This window comes from Peromyscus maniculatus, chromosome 2, assembly GCF_049852395.1.
Source record: "Peromyscus maniculatus bairdii isolate BWxNUB_F1_BW_parent chromosome 2, HU_Pman_BW_mat_3.1, whole genome shotgun sequence".
Taxonomy (NCBI): Eukaryota; Metazoa; Chordata; class Mammalia; order Rodentia; family Cricetidae; genus Peromyscus; species Peromyscus maniculatus.
In genome coordinates, this window is record NC_134853.1 from 159353285 (window position 1) to 159373170 (window position 19886).

Genomic DNA, 19886 nt, shown 5'->3' on the forward strand with positions numbered 1-19886 from the left:
GGCTGGTGAGTGTGAGCCCCAGCAGGTGGCGCTGGCCCTCAACCCTGACAGTCACCACCGACCCCAGCGGGCCAGGTCCCATGGTGACCTTATTGCCCTGATCAGTCCCCCACCCCACGTGCCTCTTGGTCTGAGATGAAGCCCAATCTGGAGTTGGCTATGGACCACAGGCAAGGATCTGGGAAACCTGAGAACAGAATCCCAGCTTGACCCTACCATGGAGCAACCTGTGAGGATACCACAACCCCCTGAGCCTCAGTTCCTTTGCTGATAAAAGGGTGACTGGGTAGGAGAGGTTGTTGGTGGATCAAGTACTTGCTGGGCAAGCGTGAGGATCTGAGTTCAAATCCTCCGCACTCATGTAAAAGTTGGGTGTGACAGTATCTGTAACCCCAGTGAAGGAGGGTAGAGACAGACAGACCATCCAGTCTAGACAGAGAGAGAGAGAGAGAGAGAGAGAGATCCAACTTCAGAGAGACCTTGCTTCAAAAACCAAGGAGAAAAGCGGCAGAGGGAAGGCACACAATGTCAACTTCAGGCCTTTACATACGCCTGCGCAGGTGAGTTCACTCGTACACACACACACACACACACACACACACACACACACACACACACACACACACACGCGCGCACATGCATCCCACATAAAAGAAAGGAGAGTTGAAGAAGAAGAGAGAGAGATCGTGAGGCTGGAGATGTGGCTCAGTTGACGGAGTGAGCATTCGCCTAGCATGCAGGAGGCCCTGGGTTCCAGCCCCATCATGGAATGAACCAGGCACACACCCACAATCCAGCCCTCAGACATGGAGGCAGGAGGATCAGATGTTCAAGGTCATTCTCAGCTACAAGGTGAGGTCCAGGCCTGGACTATGTGAGCCCTGTCTGTGGGGGTGGAGTGGGATTAATAACCATGCCTTCATGTGGTTTTGGAACAAGAAATAAAAAGGTTCTCGTTTTCAAGGGCTGGGTCAGATGCTTGTGCGTGGTCTTGGGCTTCGCGTTAAAGAAATGGGGGTGGATCTATGCCAGCAACTGGTGCTTTCTCACTTCATGGTGAGGAGGGCGGTCTGCTCACGGGTAGCCTCCTCTGAGAAGCCCTTTCTGACTGTCCCAACTGAACTACTGGGACAGCAGCCTCCCTAAGCCTCACACCCCTCCTTGGTGACAAACAGGAAGCAGGGACCAGGCCCATGCTGCCCCTGCCTTTGGATGCGTGAGCTGCCCTTTACCCAGCCTCCAAGGCCAGCCTGAAACAACCCCACAGAGCACCCCATTGCTCCCTGTTTGAAAGGTCCTGGTCTCCTTGGAGTCAGGCCCAGACTCTTCTGGAAGAGCCACGAGGACCTGTCCCTCCCTCTCAGTCCCATCTCCTGGTCACCAGGCTCCACAATGGTCAGCAATTTCAGCACGCAGCTCTGGATGTCCCTTTGAGTGGAACGCCGCCCCTCTACCCAACTCGGCAGCCGGCTCCTCTCCTAAAATCCTGTGCCTCCACCCTTCCTTCTCAACAGAGTCCCAGCCTCTGTCAGAGCTGTCACATCACTTTAGCACTGCAAGTGTCTCCGGGTTGGGACGACTCAACTTAAGCCCGTCCACTTTGCGGTGGTGGGAAAGCAGAGACCAGCCTTCGATTCTGAGCTTTGATCTTTCCCTGGACGAGCACTAGGAGGCATCATCTCTCAGGATGCTGCACAGCCTGCTCCAGGCCACCCTGGATAAACAAGTGAACTCTGAGTTCACCACACCAGGCATTTCTGGATGTTGCCTTTTTGGATCTTGTCACATTTCCCCACACCCGTCAGTGTGTGTGCACGCACGCGCGTGTGTGCGTGTGCGTGTGCATGTGTGTGTGTGTGCATTTGTGCACTTGTGAATGTGTCCATGCATGCATAGTTTGGTTTGCTTGCATTACAAGAGAAGGTACCTGGGATGTCAGGCATGCTAGGGCAAGTGTTCCACAGCCAAGCTCATCCTCACTCATTTATATACACAGTGCACACACACTTGATTAAGAAATCATTTTGCTGGGCTAGAGAGATGGCTCAGAGGTTAAGAGCACCGACTGCTCTTCCAGAGGTCCTGAGTTCAATTCCCAGCACCCACATGGTGGCTCACAACTATCTGTCATGAGATCTGGTACCCTCTTCTGTATACATAATAAATAAATCTTTAAAAAAAAAAAAAGAAATCATTTTGCCCAACCCAGGGCTAATGGAAATGACCTGGGCATGCTGGGCTAAATTGTGATGTGTGGGAGGTTAGAGGTTAAATGCAGTTTCCTCTTCGGATGTTTTCAACTCAAGATGAGCTCATGAGGCACTACCCATTATAACTGAAGGTACAGGGTTACCTCTGTTCTTCCACGAGCTTCTCTATTCCTGTGTGTGAGCCTGTGTGTACAAGTGCATATGTGTGGGGACAGGAGGTTCCCTATAATGCCAATGATTCATGAGGGCCAAAACTTTCCCTCACACAACCACTCATAGTGCCAGCGATACTATCGATCACACACCAATAACCACTCACACGGTGCCAGCGATACTACCGATCACACACCAATAACCACTCACACGGTGCCAGCGATACTACCGATCACACACCAATAACCACTCACACGGTGCCAGCGATACTACCGATCACACACCAATAACCAAGGGCAATCTGAACATGACCTTTCTCTTGGAGCCTCACTTTGCATGGGTGTCTAACGTACCCCATCAACAAGACTCGTTTTTGTGAAAGAAAAGATACCAAGGCAAAATGAAAGGCTGATCTGTGTGAGAAGGAACCACCTCCAAGAGTGGCCCAGCCCAAAACCCAGCGGGGCCAGAGGGGTCGGAGTGAAACACACCTGTAGCCAGACCTTGAGAATCTGAACACTTCCTTTAACACACAAAGCTGGCTGCTTACCCTGCGGGCTCCTATCCCTGCCTGAAGGGCTCAGAATTGACTGTTTCCTAACGGGCCCAGAAGGAGCCCTTCACACTCTGAGCCCTGGAAACTGTCCCACAAAACCTAGCCTTGCCACAGGAAAAAAGCCAGAGTATGAGAGATCCATCAGACAAAGGGGACCGCAGCACAATATACACCAAAACACCATATCCTTTCATCCTCACTTTGGGGATCCCCAAAGTGCTGGGAAGCTGAAATGAAGAAAAGAAGCCACAAGGCATGTTACACAGCATGCCCAGGCACCGAGGGAAAGGGGCCGGCCGCCCTGCTGCCTCTCAGTTAAGGCTCAATGGTAATTAAACAGGACACAATTTGAGATGCTGTCCCTGCCCTCAGGGAACTCACAAGGAATCAGACCCTCCTCTACCAGGCCGGAGACCCACGGAGCTCACCCCCCCCCAACAGCCAGACAGGTACACGCACAGCCCCCACCTCCTTATCTCACCCCAGCCCCTCCCTCCTTCCCCTGCACACCCACAGCCCGTCAGGCCCTGGCAATTTATTACCATATATATTTTTAACAGCCTGACCTTCTCCTTCCAGATGGTGCCTTTCTTGTGTGCAACTGGGAGCGGGGAAAGAAAATGGAGCTGTGGCTCCCCATCTGCCACTGCCATTGTCCATGTCACAAAACCAGAGCGGCGGAGACCAAACGAGGAGGCTGTGGCCGCCGAACGCCGGAAGCCCACTTGGGGTAAGTGGCATTCAGGAAAGGTACCAGAGGCACGGCCGGCCGTGATTCCAACTGACGCTAAGCAGAGGCTTATTTAAGGCCGTGTTTATCGGTGCTCACGGAGCTCAAGAGCGAGCCACTGTGGCACAGTGGCTGGCAGTGCCCCCAACCAAGGAACCATCTCCTCTGGTCTGCTGGCAACACCCTAGGCACAGCCTAACCCAGTCTTCAACTCACGGTGTGACATTTGCCTGGTCTAGAAAAGAGGGGACAGAATTCCAGTCATCTGGAGTTTTGGAGGTGCCCAGAAAGAACATAAATACGGTCTAGGATATGCCAGGCCCTGGAGAAATGGTGGCCATTTCTAATCCCCATATTTCCTCTAAACACCAGGGCGAGTGGCTGAGCCACCTCTAACCCGCTCTGTGCTCAGCTTCCGGGGTGAGGTCTTCACCATTGTGGACGCACTGCTCTCGAGATTCTCAGAGCCACTGCCATCTTCAAGACCCTATCACATTTCCCCAGGGCAGGAGATGCCATCGTCAGTCACAGCCACAGTCAGAAGGCCAGGCACCCTTCCCATCAGCCATGCGCCCCCACCAAGAGATGTTGATGCTATCCAGAGAGGCTGGCTGAAGGCCACAAGTTCCCAGCTAGGATACAGACCTTTGTCCCCCATGCCAATGGACAGGGACACCATAGCCAGAGAATCTTGGAAGTGGTTCTCAACCTGCGGGTCACAACCCCTTTGGTGGGAGGACTGAATGATCCTTTCGAAGGGGTCACTAAGACCCATCAGAAAACATAGATACTTACAGTTTATAACAGTAGTAAAACTACAGTTATGAAGTAGCAACAGAAAATAATGTTATGGTTGGGGTCACCACAACATGAGGAACTCATGGGTCGCAGCATTAGGAAGATTGAAGACCACTGGCTTAGGGGTCCCAGCCCTAGGATGGTTTGCAGGGTTAATGGAGATTAGGTTTAGGATACAGTCCGAGGCTTCCCAGGCATGCTCGGGAGGAGGTAAACATCAGTGCTGGGTAGTTGAGAAGATGGGACTGGAAGACTAGACCAGAGATGAGAGGCAGGGAGGCTGGCAGGTGGCATGCAGATGCCTGGCCCAAGCCTCTGACGCTTCTGTAAGTGTGGGTGTGGGGAGGGCCTGCTACACCCAGACCCTCTCTGGAGAGCTTATCCTTGGGAGCGGCTCTGGGGCCTGGGGATACAAGGGTCAGAAGAGATCTGGGGTGCAGCAGAACCCTGAGAGCCCTGGCTTTCTCTTCCTTCTCTGGAGCCTTCCCTGGGCACCCATCTACCAAGCCTTTATGAATGGAGGCTAGCAGCTATGATGTGTGGGAAGAGACTTGACCCAGCTCTGCATTATCATGTGAGGCTCAAACTTGCAGGTGCAGGGCTGCCCCCCACGGCCCACACACTCTCACCAGAACACTGTCACCTGAAGCACCTGCGTGGTCCCTGATCTCTGATGCCCCCAGAGCTACAAGCTGAACAGCTTACAGGACAGCCCAGCCTAGAAGCCTTGGAACTATGAACCAAACAGGACCGTCTGGCTCCAGATCAAATGGTGTAAGGCCTGTCCCTGGTCACCTTCTGAACCTTCCAGGGCACCTGAGACCCTACGTACAATAAGCAAGGGCCCTTAGAGATCTAGTCTGGTCAAGGGTGGGAAAACTGGGGCTGGGGGAAAAGGCCTTCCCCAGGACCACAGGGCAGCACTAGACCAAAGGCTCTCCCGTCCCTCTCCCTTCTCAGTCTTCAGAGGATTACCATCCTGGCTCACCGTACGCAGAAGAAAATTAAACATGATAAAGGAGTGTCACATCTTTAACATGGTCCCGCTCCTTGCACACCTACACACACACACACACACACACACACACACACACACACACGAAGAACAAACGCAGCAAAATGAAAAGAACAAACTATTCAAGCCCCAGGAGACCCGGGCATTCAGATATAATTTCAAATGACTCTCCTCTTAAGGCTGCCGAAGTGAGCCGTGTGGAGACAATGTGGCCCACAGGCTGCCCAGGCACCTGCCTCCGTCAGCACCAGGCCCAGCACACCAGTCCAGCTCCGCAGAGCGTCCAGGTTCAAACAGGAAATCCATTTTCCTGGAAAGCCTAGCCCAGGAGCCCCGGCTTGCGTCCCAGGCACTTGGGAAGCTGACTTGGAAGGATGGTAGGTTCAAAGCCCGCCTGGGTTACAGAGTAAAATCAGCTCAAGGAGGGCCTGCCTCCCAACAGAAGTAAAAGGAGTACTGAGGGCGTTAGTCTGGGCAAAAGCCTGGCCTAGCATGTGTGGTGCCCGAGTTCCCCACTGACAGCAGAAGGGAAGGAGGAGGGAAGGAGGAGGGGAGGAGGAGGGGAGGAGGAGGGGAGGAGGAGGGGAGGGAAGGAAGGGGGAAATAAAAGGGAAGGAAGGGGAATGAGGGAGCAAAGAGGCAGGAAGCCCCCTAGGGAGGCAGGGGGCAGGGGCAGGGAGCAAGAGGTGGGGGAGGGGACAGGGCAGCAAGAGGGCAGGGAACAGGGGGCAGGGAGCCAGGGGTTGGGGGGGAGGCAGGGGGTAGGGGTAGGAAGGCAGGAGGCAGAAGCAAGGAGCGGAGGTGGGGGGTGTGACAGGGGGGCAAGAGGGCAGGGAACAGGGGGCAGGGAGCCGGGGGTTGGGGGAGGGGGAGGCAGGGGGTAGGAAGGCAGGAGGCAGAAGCAAGGAGCGGAGGTGGGGGGTGTGACAGGGGGGCAAGGGGGCAGGGAACGGGGGGGGGGGGGGGCAGTGAGTGGGGGGGCAGGGAGGGAGGCAGGGCTCACACTGAGTTTTAGCATCCGCCTAACACTGAAGTCATGTATAATAGGGAAGGCAGCATGTCCCCACCTCTAGGGCCCAGCAGGGGCACCCTCAGCCCTTCCAAGGCCCAGATCTCCAAGTCAAGGATGGGGCAGCTCTCAAAGGCCTCCCTCCACCCTCTGCGGCCTCCCAGTGACAAGGCCAAGTTCTAAGCTACACCAGCCCCAGGCCTAGGACACTGACCAGGCAGACACTGCTGGGACAGCTCCTCCAGAGCCACACACCCCTCACCCCTCCCCCCTGCACCTGCTCCTCCAAGGCCCTCTGCACAGCAGCAGAATGGCTCCCTTGGATGGAACCCCAACTGTGATATCACAGGCTCCCACATTTCAGTGAAAACCTTTGGAACACAGCCAGAACGTGTGCCTCTTTCCGCACACCCTGCTGGCCTCACCCCTGCTCTACAGAGCACCATTGCCCTCGATTCAACCACCTACTTCTTTGACTCCCCCACCCCCACTCCCACCCCCGCCCGCCCGCCCGCCCGCCCGCCCGCTCTGGCCACTGGGAACCACCTGTTGCTGCTGCCCCAGGACCTGCACACTTGTGATTCACATGCCTGGATCACGAGGCCCAGATCTTCCCACGGCGGCGGCTTCTCCCTGACGCAGCCCTCACATTCAGGGACAGCCACACGGCCCCACTTCACCGCCCAGCACCTCACTTAATGTCCACCTGTCCATCTCAAATTCAAGTTCCTCGACAGCAGAAAGCCTTCTGAGTTTTGTCAGGGCTCTTTATGCCTAAAATTACCAGAGATGGCTCACTCGGTAAAGCACCTGCCTCATAAGCACAAGAGCCCAAAGCCACATTTAAAAAAAAAAAAAAAAAAAAAAAGCTGGAAAACGGTGTGATGGCACAGGCCTTTAATCCCAGCACTTGGGAGGCAGAGGCAAGTGGATCTCTGTGACTTTGTTGTGAGTTCGAGGACAGCCAGGGTTACATAGTGAGACCCTGGTTCAAAACTAACGAACAAGCTGGGAACGATCCCTGCACTTGCAATTGCAGAACTGAAGAGACAGAGAGACAGAGAGATCCCTGGGTTTGCTGACCACCCAGCCGAGCTCAGTCAGTGAGCCCCAGAAAAAAAAAGTGGGAGCTGGTGAGGTGGCTCAGTGATGAAGAGCACTGCCTGCTTTTCCAGAGGCCCCCAGATTCAGTTCCCAGCACCCACATGATGGCTCACAACCACCCCTACTGCCAATTCCAAGAGATTCCGCATCTTCTTCGACCTATGCAAGCACAAGGCATACAAGTGATGCACAGACCTCTGTATAAACACTCACACAGTTTCATTTTTAAAGTAGATGGTGCCTGGGGAACAACATCTTAGGCTGTCCTCTGGCCTCTACACAAATACACACACACACACACACACACACACACACACACACACACACACACACACACACACATTACTGTAATGATGCCAGGTGGTGGTGGTGCATGCCTTTAATCCCAGTACTAGGGAGGCAGAGGCAGGCAGATCTCTGAGTTCCCTTACAAAGTGAGTTCTAGGACAGCCAGGCAACAGCCAGGACTACACAGAGAAACCCTGTCTTGGGGGAAAAAAAACTATAATGAGGCAAATGAATAAGGTTTTTTTTTTTTTTTTTTTTAATGAATGAAAGCCAGGTGACAAGGGCCCTGACTCCTGATTCAGAAATGTTTTCTAAACCTATTGGAAGGGCTGGAGGATGGCTCAGTGGTTAAGAGCACCAGCTGCTCTTCCAGAGGACCTGGGTTTGATTCCCAGCACCAACATGGTGGGTCACAACCATCTGTAATTCTAGTTCCAGGGGACCCAGTAACTTTTTCTGGCCTCTGAGGACCCTGCATGCATGCATGTGGTACACACTCATACATGCAGGCAAAGTACCCACATATAAAACAAAGATTAAAAAGTAACATCTATGAAAACATCACATACACAGTAAAGGTAAAGAAATGGTCCCAGTACCAGCTGGACTTCTATGATACAGCACTTCTGACCATCTAAGACGCCAAGTCACAAAACAAACAGATGAAGCCATTATAACCCGGTGTGTGTGAATGTGGTGGGCATGGGGCAGAGGGACAGGGTGGTGGCCTAGGTTCCAGGGGCACAATGCCCAGTGTCTGAATCCAACATCTACCCCTTCCTGCTACGCAATTTCACAAAAGTCACTGCACCGCCCTGGGCCTGAGTCCTCAATGAAAAAGGTCTCCACAGACCTACAACAGGGAGCTTGTGGACAAGGGTGTATGTGGGATTTTGCAAGTGTGTGCTACATCAGAAGCATTCCCTAAAGACCCATTTACTTATCTCTGTTAGTACTAACAGGTGCATAAGAGGAAGCAGCCAGAGGAGGGTTTGGTTGTATTTTGGAGTTTATTTGAGTCTTTTGAGCCCAGGGTCTCATGTAACCCAAACTGGTCTCAGCCTTGCTCTGCAGCTAAGACTGGCCTTGAACCCCAAATCCTCCTGCCTCAGCCTCCCAAGTGCTAGGATTGTTGCATATGCCACCATGTTGGGCAGTAAGGAGGCCGGTGGCTAAGATCAGCTGACTCCAACTTGGTATTTACTTGTTTATTTTCCTGTACTTCCGTGGCGGTTAGGTACCACCGGTGTGTACTTTCCACAGTAGCTGGTTAGCAGACAGGCAGCCATCACCTCCGTGCACCAGGAAGACTCGGCACTCACTCCCTAAGCATCCCCTCCCTCACCGGGGCCCTGGTAGCTGCTGATTCGATGTGTCAAGTCCCAATAACTCAGAGAGGAGGTGTAGAGAGAAAGTGACTGGTCCAAGGTTCAGAACTGGGCTCCAGGCATTTCTGCATGGCTTCACCCCCCTCCCACTGGGAAATGCCCCTGCCTCATCTTGTGCTCACACTCTCCATCTCCCTCCCTACACCTGCCCTGGGCTGTACTCACTGAGTCCAATCTTCGCCAGGTGTAACCTGTTGACCCAGGAAATCTTGCTCAGGGGGTTCGGTGTGATGAAGACCACCATGAAGCTGATGGGACGGCCAGACCTGTGGAGGGCGAGATGAGGCAGGACCCCCATGAGTGGCTGGTACAGAGGCTCAGCTCCCCAGAAGGACCTGGAAGGCCTTGGCTCTTTTCCAACCCATGTTCCTGGAGACGGAGGGAGGCCTGTGGGCTGGCAAAGCTCCACCCCCTTGGGGAGACCTCCTTCCACCTTCTGTGATGGTCAGGGGGCACCTGGCTAGAGGAGCTAAGCCATTCTTGGCAGCCCAGTCCCAGACCTCCAACAGCCCTGGCTTTATGCCCAGCTAAGGTCCTGGCATCACCACCTGCCAGAATTCCGTGGGCCTCATCATGGAGGAAAGGGCCTCACACTGTCTCTCCCCAGCACCTGACACACGGGGCAGTCACTCAGGAGGTGGTTGCAGAGTGGATGCATACACAGTAAGGAAAAGACGAAGGGGGAGGGAAGATGGGAGGGAGGGAGGAGGGAGGGAGGAAAGAAAGGAAGAAAGATGGGAGGATGGATGGAAGGGAAGGGGGTAAGGAGAAGAGAGAAACAGAGAAGGTTGGAGGTGGCCTTTAGGACTAGGGCCCCTTTAGAGTCCTGTGAGTAACCCAGGCCCCCCTGGGAGGTGGGCAGGGCTGTGTCTCTCACTCTCTAGGGTGCTGGGCAGAGAGCAGGGTTAGTCAGGAGCAGGGTTAGAGCTCAAGCTGCAGACTCCCACACTCAGACATGAGGACACTGCTCTCTCTTCCCACACCCCTGCAACTGACGCCAGGCTCCATCTTCCCCCACCCAGAGGCCCACCCCTGAGCAGCGAGCACTCTCCTGCCCAGGACTCCCACTGCACTGACCCCACCTCCTTTCACAAGCAAAGCCCAGGGGTTCCGAGGCTGTCCCTGTCCCTCTGGCCTCACTTCCTTGTTCGTAAAGTGGGGATACTGAGGCCCACCCTGCAGAGCTGGAAGAGGGCCAACTGGTCTCCTTTCCCTGTCAGTCACTGCCTCAGGACTGCTTCTGGGGTGGGGGGGGAATGGGGGGGTGTCCCACAGCTCCTGTGGTGAATCTTGTGAGCAGAGGACCTTGAACTGGGGAGGCTGGGTCTATGAAGAGGATCTGGGAGGCCCAGGCTGAGGTGAGGGAAGAAGGTAAGACACAGTGGGTTCACTGGAGACTGAGTGTCTGAGTCAGCCAACAGAGAGCCAAGCTGACCCGGGGTGTCAGCAAGACCACCATGCATTCCTGCGTTCTTTGCTGAGCACCTACTGTGTGCCAGGTGCTAGCCGGGGCCTGGTCCACAGCGGGGGTGGACTCTCTCATCACAGCATCCCCTCCCTCCCAGACACCCGCCCACCCACTCACTTGTCAGGCTTCCCGGGCAGCAGCAGCCTCAGGCGGCACTTGTTGGCAGAGTGGATCTCCTCCTCCTTCACTCGCATCAGCCGCTGCAGGGCCAGGCACCAGTCTTGGGCCACAGTCGTGTTCAGATTCTAGTGTTGGGGAGGAAAGGGGTCACCACCGTCTCCTGGCTCCCCCCAAACCACACAAGCCCTACCACAGTGACAGCTCCCGGGGTGATGGGATAATTTAGCCACACGGGAGGCAATCCCACCTATACTAGGGACTTCCCAGCCCTGGATGAAAGCCCAGCCAGGAGTCCTCCAAGAGGGACACCCTCCTAACCGGATGCCCTGCAGCCTGGGGCAGAGGCTAGGGAGCATCCGTAAGACCTCCAACTATTGCACAAAGCCAGATGTGTGCAAAAGCTTCTGAGAGGGTCAGGGGATCCCAGCCTTTACCATTGCTCCCTGCTCAGAGCCAGGGCACACAGGAGCACCATGCGGGGACGCCCCCTCACCACCCCCGGGGCCACACCCACCTGGTAAGTGCCATGCAGGGTGCTGACAAGCAGGGTGATCTGCTCCACCACTGCCAAGTCCTTCTGCAGGTCCTGGAGCTCCTGGAAGAGGCGCGGCGGGCCCAGGTACACCTTGTCTGGTAGAGAAGACACCGGACTCAGCCTTGGGGCTGGGGGAGGTAAGCATCTGCCGACAGGGAAAAGTAAGCCATGTCCATAGAGAAGAGGCATTGGCAACGCTGGAGGAGACACGACCAGGGAGGGAGGTCCCAGCAGAAGGAAGGTGTCACACCTGGGATGGTGACACAATCGTACTGAGGCTCACAAGGACCATAAGACTAAACCAGCCGTGCTTGGAGAACTGAAGAGCCTACCGCAGGCCAGAATGTGACGGGTATGGCCAAGCCAGAGAAGAGCGTGTGCAAAGGTACTGAGATTTATAGCAGCCCGCCAACAGCAAACTGTTCAATGACATATGGGGGACCTGGTATGCAGAGCAGGCAGGGTCCCTGCTCTTATGGGACTTAGGACCCAGGGAGATGGGCAGAGAGCAGGGGAGGGGAGGGGATTAGCCAGACGGGAGAAAATGCCTGGGAGAAAGGCACCAGTGTGACGAGCCAATGGTGGGGACTGAATAGGCCTGAAGCTCCAGTGGTGATACAAATACAGAAGATGGGTGGGTAGCAAGGGACACCGTGAGAGTGATGGGCAAGACAGTGCAGAGAAGTCCTTGGGTGTCACCTTGGGAACAGGATGGCACAAGCTAGGCCATGGTTTCTCAGGCTACGTAAGGTTGCTGAGGCCTCTTTCTGGGTCATTCCACGCCCCCTGGATAGTGTGACTTTAATGTCACATTCTGCTGCATGGGGTCAGGGCTTTTGAGGGTTCAGGGGCTGAGTGAGACTGCATAAAGGTCCATGGGGAACCAGCAAAGAGCAGGGGCACACGGTATGGTGATGACGCACTGACAGAAAGAAAATGCCCAAAGGATGAACGCTGGTGGGAAGACGGGGCTCCACATAAGTCACCCTGCAGGATGGGGGCGGGGAACCCACTCACGGGAAAGCATGCCGCATCTATCCTGTGAGCAGTCTGGGTTCAACAAAACAAAATGTCACCTGTCACAACAAATTAACACTGCGGACGGGAATTTTATTGATTGTTCTATAGTGTTGTTTTTATCCAGTTTGTGTTTTGTTTGGGTTTCACTGTTGTTCAAGGGCTAAAAACACATGTGTTAAATGCAAGGTGCTTTCTGTGCGTCCATATTTGCATAATAATATAATAAACAATTATCTAAGGTCAACCAAGAATCTACAGAGCCGCTCACCTTTCAAGGGGGTCAGGCTTGGGGAACATGGCTGCAGGAGGACAGAGTCGGGGACACAGGGTTCCCAGAGCCACAGCCTGGGGGTGGGCAAGAAGAAGAGAGTCGAATGGGGGTGAAGGCACCCAAGCGGGGCCGCCCCACTCTCCCGCCTCACCCATAGTGGTACTGCCTCAGAGGGCCAGAACAGCTGTCGCAATCAAGCCTCAAAATTTCCGGAGTTTCGGGAGCCAGTGAGGCAAGCACCCAGGCAGGGCTGTGGGCAGAGTTGTGGTGGGGAGGGGAAGCGAAACTCCAGTGCCTTTTGTTCATGGAAGGTACTGTGCGCAGTACTCCATCCCCTGCCAGGCCTGCAGCTTAGTATCTCTGGGCCGCAGGCCCTGGCTGACACCAAGGTTCCATGCAGCCAATGGTCAGTCACGCTGGTGAGTACTGCCAACTTGACAGACTCTAGAATCGCCTAGGAGACACACCTCCGAGCTTTGAGAGGAGTTCCCAGACTATGTTTACTGCAGTGGGAAGACCCCCTCTGAATGAATGTGGGCAGCGCCGTCCCATGGGCTGGGGCCCTGGACTGAATAAAAAGGAGAAAGCGAACCGAGCACCAACATTCACCTCTCCCTGCTTCCAGACTAGGGATGCAATGTGACTGGTTCCTTCCCACACCCACCATCACACCCTCCCCACCATGAGGAATGCAGCAAACTCAGCCTGAGGCCTGGAGAGCCCAGGACGAGGCTCTGGCCCAAACTCAGGCCATCGGAGAGACGGGCATGGGGACGAGAAGGAAGGGAGTCCTTGACACAGACGGCAAGAAAGGCACAGAGTGGGGAAGACCCTGCAGCCAAAAGGAGTGCCCTCCCCAGAGAGGACTCCAGAGAGGCCAAGGAGCCCCATCAGAGGCCAGGAGGGAGGGAGGAGGCAGACAGATGTCCCCGAGAGCATCAGAAGAACACTGAGGAGGTAGTGGCATACTACACTACATACATACACTAACTGCATCTGAACTAAGCTCTGGGGAAGGTGCAGGGGGTTAAGGGGACAAAGGACAAAAGCAGCCAGAGGCCACTGCAGTGGTCCAGATGCACAGTGGTGGTGGCCAGTGAGCAGGCAGAGAGCAGACAGGGAGACGCTACCAGGCAGGAGGCTCTGGCTTCTAAGTTGTCCCCGTCTTCCAACAGAGTCTGAGAGCTTGGGTCAGAATGGAGAGACATGGGCCCAGGAAGGGACAGACAGACAGACTGAGTTCTCTAGCACCGCTAGAGATGAGTACCCCTAGTTCCTCAATGTACCAGGAGGCACACTAGGTACAAACAGAAGGCACCTGTCCAAGGTCTCACCAGAGACAGTTCCGAGTCAGTTCATTCACACTCGGCCTCTCTCTGTCGCTGTGTGAGCTGTGCGTGAGGGAGTCGAGCACTGGGTGGGGAATGAGACCACAGGGACACGCACGTGCCACTGAAGCCACAGATCTGCACTGAGATACAACAGCAAGACTCTCTAGGCCCCGCCCCCAGCAGCTGTGGTCCCTGGCCCAGGTTAGACACTTAGCAGGTGAGGGACAGCAGCAGGGCAGTACTCACTCTGGGCCTGCCCTGCAGCCGTGGCCTTCTTGGCGCCAGCATGCTGGATGAGCAGATTGTCCTTGTCGTAGGCACCGCCGTCCTGACCCACTTCCACGACCTGCACCTGGGGCAGCGCTGTGTTCCACTTCACCACGTACTTGGGCCCCAGAGGCACCAGGCTGCTGATCTCTAGCTGGCCCCTGCAGGACAGGAGAAGAGCGCTGAAGAGTCCGCTGCAGCCCGGCCCAGAGGCAACGCAACTGCAGCTCCCAGCACCTCCGCTTAGCCAGGCTCCGGACAGCCCAAGCACGGGACCTCAGGCCCAAGCCAGGCCACGCAGTGCAAGGAACCCACACCAAGCCACTGCACCAGGAAGCCCAGGCCCAGCACCAGAGTCACATGCCTGAGTCCCCAAGCCACAAGCTACCTACCTGTGATTGGAGGGCCTGGAGAAAAGACAAGAAGGACAGGTGTTATTGGACGGCCCATTCCCGTGGGGCTGGGAACTCTGGAGGCCGGCCACTGGCCTAGGCAGCATGGAGGCATGGCCACCTAGGCCCGGTGTGAACAGAGGGGAACCACACAGAAAGCCTTCCTGGGGCTCAAGCAGCCGTCCTCTCTGATTCTTAGAGCCACCTCCCCAGTGGCTTCAGGATCCCAAAACGGGAGATGGATACTCAGCAAAGTGAAGTGACTCGGCCCAATTTGCAAACCGGTGTCCCTAAACTTGAGCACTAGCACCCCACTCCTCACACATGCTCAACCCTGAACAACATAAGGCTGAGAAGGGCAGTGGTCTGGTCCCGGCCCTGCTGGATGTCTAGACATAGTGGGACTTAAGATTCATAGCACCCAGGATTGGCGAGATGGCTCAGTGGATAAAGGTACTTGCTCTGAGTTTGATCCCCAAGATCCAAATAGTGGGAGGAGTAAAAACGGACTCCCAAAGTTGTACTCCGACCTACACATGCTCTCTCTCACAGACACACACACAAACACACACACACACACACACACACACACACACACAATGTTAAAGAAAAAGTTTTTAGAAAGATTCAAGGCACTTGGAGATGAATGAATGAATGAATGTTGGAGTGAATGGGTGAGTGAGCGCCCACATCAGCTCTGACAGAGGCTTCCTTGCCAAGTCTCCCTCCAGGCTGGAAGCAGGGAAGCAGCAGAGCAGGCTCCATCTACAGCTGAAGGGTGAGCAGATGAAGGACAGGACGACAGTGGGTAGATGAGCCTGCAGCCCTGATTTCTCCCCTCAGGACCCCAGATCTGCAGCCACAAGGTTTCCCAAATCCACTCAGTGGCCATGAACAGAAATGCACAAGCCAATGCTGGGTGCAGAGTGTAAATAAGACTCTGGGCACACACAGAGATGAGATACACACACACACACACACACACACACACACACACACACACACACACACACACACGACACTGTGAGTACCCAAGCTGGGAGGTGGGAGATCTGGCCTGGGTTGACAGTCATTGGCCACTTCCAGGCCTGACTCTAACAGCTGCACCAGGCTGTGTCCCAGGCTCTTAAAGCCTCAGGATTCTCCCAGGATCCTGCTGCAAAGGTCACAGCATGAATTCTAGGAGTGCACAGAGAATAGTCTCCATCCCCTAGACCTACAGGGCCACACAAGGGACACCTGCTAGTCGCCCTGCTGGGTGAGGTCAGGAGGATTGCAGAGCACAGGACCCAGATTCTAGCTCTCATGGCCTGGGGCAAAGTGGCCCCGTATATTACATCACCCAAACAGTCAAGTGAAACCAAAGGTTTTGACATTTGTGTGGACTCCTGTGCCAACCAAATGTGAGGTCCCGGCCACTTAACACAGCCACAGACCACCTTCCTCCCACCAGCCCAGTTTCTGCTATCTCAGGCTAAGCCCACAGCCCAGTTCTGCGTTCCAGCCTCCCATGGGCTGGAAACCATGTTCCTACAGGCAGAAACTGCTGGGGGAAAGGGGTTGGGGTCAGGGGTACAAGCAGCTCTGAGATATGGGAACCCCATGTGAGCTAAAGTAACAGGAGTCTGGGGTAGACACAAGGAAAACCCTCTTCAATTTCAAGGTTGCAGGCTCAGCTACTAAGATCAGAGTCTGTAGCACAGAGACCTACTAAGATCAGAGTCTTGTAGCACGTGGCCCTAGGCTGTGAATGATGATGAGTCTGGGGTCAGAAGATGCCCCTGACTAGTCCAAATCCTTCTGGCATTAAGGGCCAAGGACAAAGCAGGGCATGAGGGAGGTGCGAGGAAGGCCAAGTATCTGAGACCTAATCAGGGCTACAGCAGGACCGTGGCGCCAAGGCTGGGGAGAGGGGAGACAACAAGGATCCTCTGGGAAGGGGGTGCCCCACCCCACTCCAGGCTCTTACTTGAAGTTGATGTTGGCACAGACCAGCATGTCATTGAGGAGGAAGACCCTGCGTTCCTTGGACTTGATCAGCTGCCCACGGTCTCCGTACACCGTCTCCGTCAGGGTCTCACACAGAAGCAGCTGCCGCTGGCCAGAGGTCAACAGCTGCAGAAGGAAGGGACAGAGAAGGTCAACACCCATGTCACGATCTAGGATGCTTCGCAGACAGCCAGGCCAGAGGTTCAGAGCCTCTCCCACCTTCCAGAAAAGGAGACCAAGACTCTGTGTGGTAATGTAAGCCTACAGCAACCCCAGCACTCAGGGGTGGGGGTGGGACCATGAGGTTCAGGCCAGCCTGGCCTATGCAAAGAGACTTCTCAAAAACAGCAGGAATTTGAGGATAGCCTGGGCTAGAGACTCTGTAGACAAAGAGAAACTAAGGGGGCAGCTGGGAGAGGTAGAGGAGGACCCAGAGCCAACACCTATCATTAGATAACAAGGTACGCTAGACAGGGAAGACCAGGGCACACACACTGGGTTCTCTACTTCAGGGAGACCCTGGAGACCTTGCCTAGCCACCCTGGCCAGAGTCCAGCAGCCTCTTTTTCAGGTGAGCTGGCTTCTGCCATCATCCCCATGTATCGTGATCCCACAGACCCTGTCTCTGAGCAGATCTGAGCAGCTCCTACATGCCCTACATGCCCTGGCTGGGCAGTCACAGGACACTTCAGCTGGAACCTCAGTTCCCTCAGTATCTCTACTGCTCAGATCACCCGAGTAATGAACATGGTATCACCAAGTCAAGTAACACACAAAGCCACTACGCAAGGCAAACAGGGTTCAAAGGTCAGCCTGAATTTCAAGGCCACAGCAGAACACATTAAACAGGCCCGGAGCCCTGGGTGGGCACAAGATGCCCTGCATTAGATGTGCAGTGGGTGCCCACAGAGGACCCTGCTTCAGTGCCGCTGTTCAAGACCGTCTTTGTCACAGAGAGACTTAACTTTCTGGGGACACCTGACCTGGAAGGAGCCCCATGGCTTCACCATGAACTGTTGAACGGCATCAGCCCAACATCATCCCTTGCACAGCCTTGTGAGGGGATGTATACAGATCTGCTGGTCAACAACGCCTATTCTCGGGAGACCAAAGACTCTCAGACCCCAAGCACCTGACCAAGCCAACTCCACTTCACAGGGGCCCCCATCCAAAATCCCTCTGAGAAATGACTTTTTCCTTCTGGGTTTTTTTTTTAAGTGGGTCGGGGAGGATCCAGTGAAATCTGTTACTGAATAGTGTGACTCTGACAGTCTTGGTCCCAACCCGTCCCTGCTGGCGTCCCTTGAAGAGGACCTGGCTTCTCAGAGCACGCCTCAAGTGAACGCACAAACTAAGGTCCTGGTGGCGTGGACATTGCTGTGTGGTGGGCACTATGGGACTCAGAAGCACGCCGCATGTATCAGCTCAGCAGCCCTGAGGTGTGCAGCGCCCACCACGCCCCCCACGGCCCCCACACAGGATCACACACACACACACACACACACACACACACACACACACACACACACACACCGCCTTGTCTCCCTGCATTGTGTGGCAGCGCCTGGCTCAACAGGAGTGGGAGCAGTCTCACTGTTCCCACCTTACAGGAGCCCCAAGGTCGCTGGAGGCCCTGCCATTGCGGCGGCCCCGCTTCTCCGCACAGTGTCCATAAGCAAGGTGGACCCGGCTCAAGACAACACAACTCAGGCAGCCACCATTGCCAGGTCCTACGCTGGGGAGAGGAAAGTCCCTTGGGCTTCAGGCCGTGGGCCCTGTCCCTTACGCAGATTAAAAAGGAAAAGGAAAACCGTCGCACCAGCACCCCTCTGGAGGCTCCTGAGTCGGCTGTTTAAAAACAGCTCATGGGTCTGTTTCTGCCTCTCCCAGTTTCATTTCCCCTTCTCTCCGGGTGATGGCCGGAGAACGGCCACTGATGTGATCCTTAACGGCTCCAGGTTGTCCAAAGAGTCCCCTGGACGGGGTGGGAAGGGGGGGACCCCACAGTGTGCAGCTGACACCCTCTCCACATTAGCATCCACACCTGCCCAGCTCACCCTTTACTCAGTGGAGGGGGAAACTGAGGCTCAGATCATCCATCCTCTAGCCTGATGGCAAACGGGTCTGGCTGACTCTCTCCTGCTACATCTGGGTGTTGGGGTGGGGGTGGGGACGGGCAGTGGAAGAGGACACACAGCTCTTTCCAGGGCAGGAACAACAGACTTCTCTGGCCTACCAGGCACCATCTGCTGCTAGAAGAAACCTCTCCAGCACAAAGGCGAGCGCAGGCAGCTTCGGGAACTGATGCCTTCCTTCTAAAACAGCAGGCTTGGGGCACGGGGGGGGGGGGGGTCTGCACTGTCCAGAGGGGCGGGGGGTGATCCCTGGAGGAGCTACCCTGGGCAATCCTGAATGGGACGCTCCCCCCAGGGGAGGGCCCTGTTCCCCTTTCTCCTTGCCACACACCCCAAATCCCCGGCTCCCAGACAGGTGAACAAACCAGATGTCTTCAAGCCAACACGTGCCCTCAGCGAGGAAGGACAGTAAGATCAAACAGAAGTGGGCAACCGCTCTCAGGTGAAGGGAACCACGCAGGGCGGCGGCTGCGCCAGTCCGGCCCTCAGGGAAAGTTCCTCGAATCTGAGGTCTATGGCACGTCCCAATTTTTAAATGCTGCCCATGACTTCCACTTTCTTAAAAGAACAATGTGGACCCAAACAGGCCTGCAGCCTGCCTGTGGCCCGGGCAGAGCAGCTATGGGAGTGCCTGACGCTCAGGACTTCAGGACCTCAGGTGACCCAGCCCGGCCTGATTCCATGACCTGGCGAAGGTCAACAACAAAAGTCAAGGCCAGCAGTCCCAGCTGGGAGTTCTCCACACTGCTGTCTCCCAGGCCACCCTCCCGAACAGTGGACACTCTCTCCACACTGCTGAAATCCCCTTCCAGGAAGAGCCAGTCGCTAGCCTCAGCTCTGCATTGGGACTCCCCAGAACATCGAACACTTCCTGTGACCTCACACCACGTGGCCTCTCTGGAAACAACCATCTCGTAAGCCCTGGCAAGGTCACCTCACTTGCAGACCATCCCTTTCCACCTCAACCCTCCCGCCAGATGTAGGATCTGCAGGCCTGCGCTGGGCAGTGAGGGACTCACACTCCACATGTGCCAGGAAAACAGAGCCTGCAGCCTCCAGCACCTGGCCTTGTCCCCTCTTCTGTCCGTATGTCTGGCTGCCCTAGAA

At 55.3% G+C, this 19886-nt stretch overlaps 1 protein-coding gene across 11 annotated transcripts in view; it reads right to left on the reverse strand.

The window, feature by feature from the left end:
• Positions 1 to 19886, reverse strand: part of Arhgef10l (Rho guanine nucleotide exchange factor 10 like) — a 153013-nt gene that overhangs the window by 39532 nt on the left and 93595 nt on the right. For 8 of the 11 annotated variants that reach the window (XM_076565558.1, XM_076565557.1, XM_076565559.1 and 5 more), the window contains 6 exons: positions 16625 to 16770; positions 14656 to 14670; positions 14243 to 14424; positions 11354 to 11469; positions 10837 to 10964; positions 9417 to 9517 (listed from right to left, as the gene is read on the reverse strand). In XM_076565558.1, coding sequence (XP_076421673.1) covers positions 9417 to 9517; positions 10837 to 10964; positions 11354 to 11469; positions 14243 to 14424; positions 14656 to 14670; positions 16625 to 16770 — 688 coding nt within the window. The remainder of the gene's footprint in view (positions 1 to 9416; positions 9518 to 10836; positions 10965 to 11353; positions 11470 to 14242; positions 14425 to 14655; positions 14671 to 16624; positions 16771 to 19886) is intronic. The other 3 variants (XM_042272228.2, XM_076565554.1, XM_015989514.3) reach the window with 1 other exon arrangement.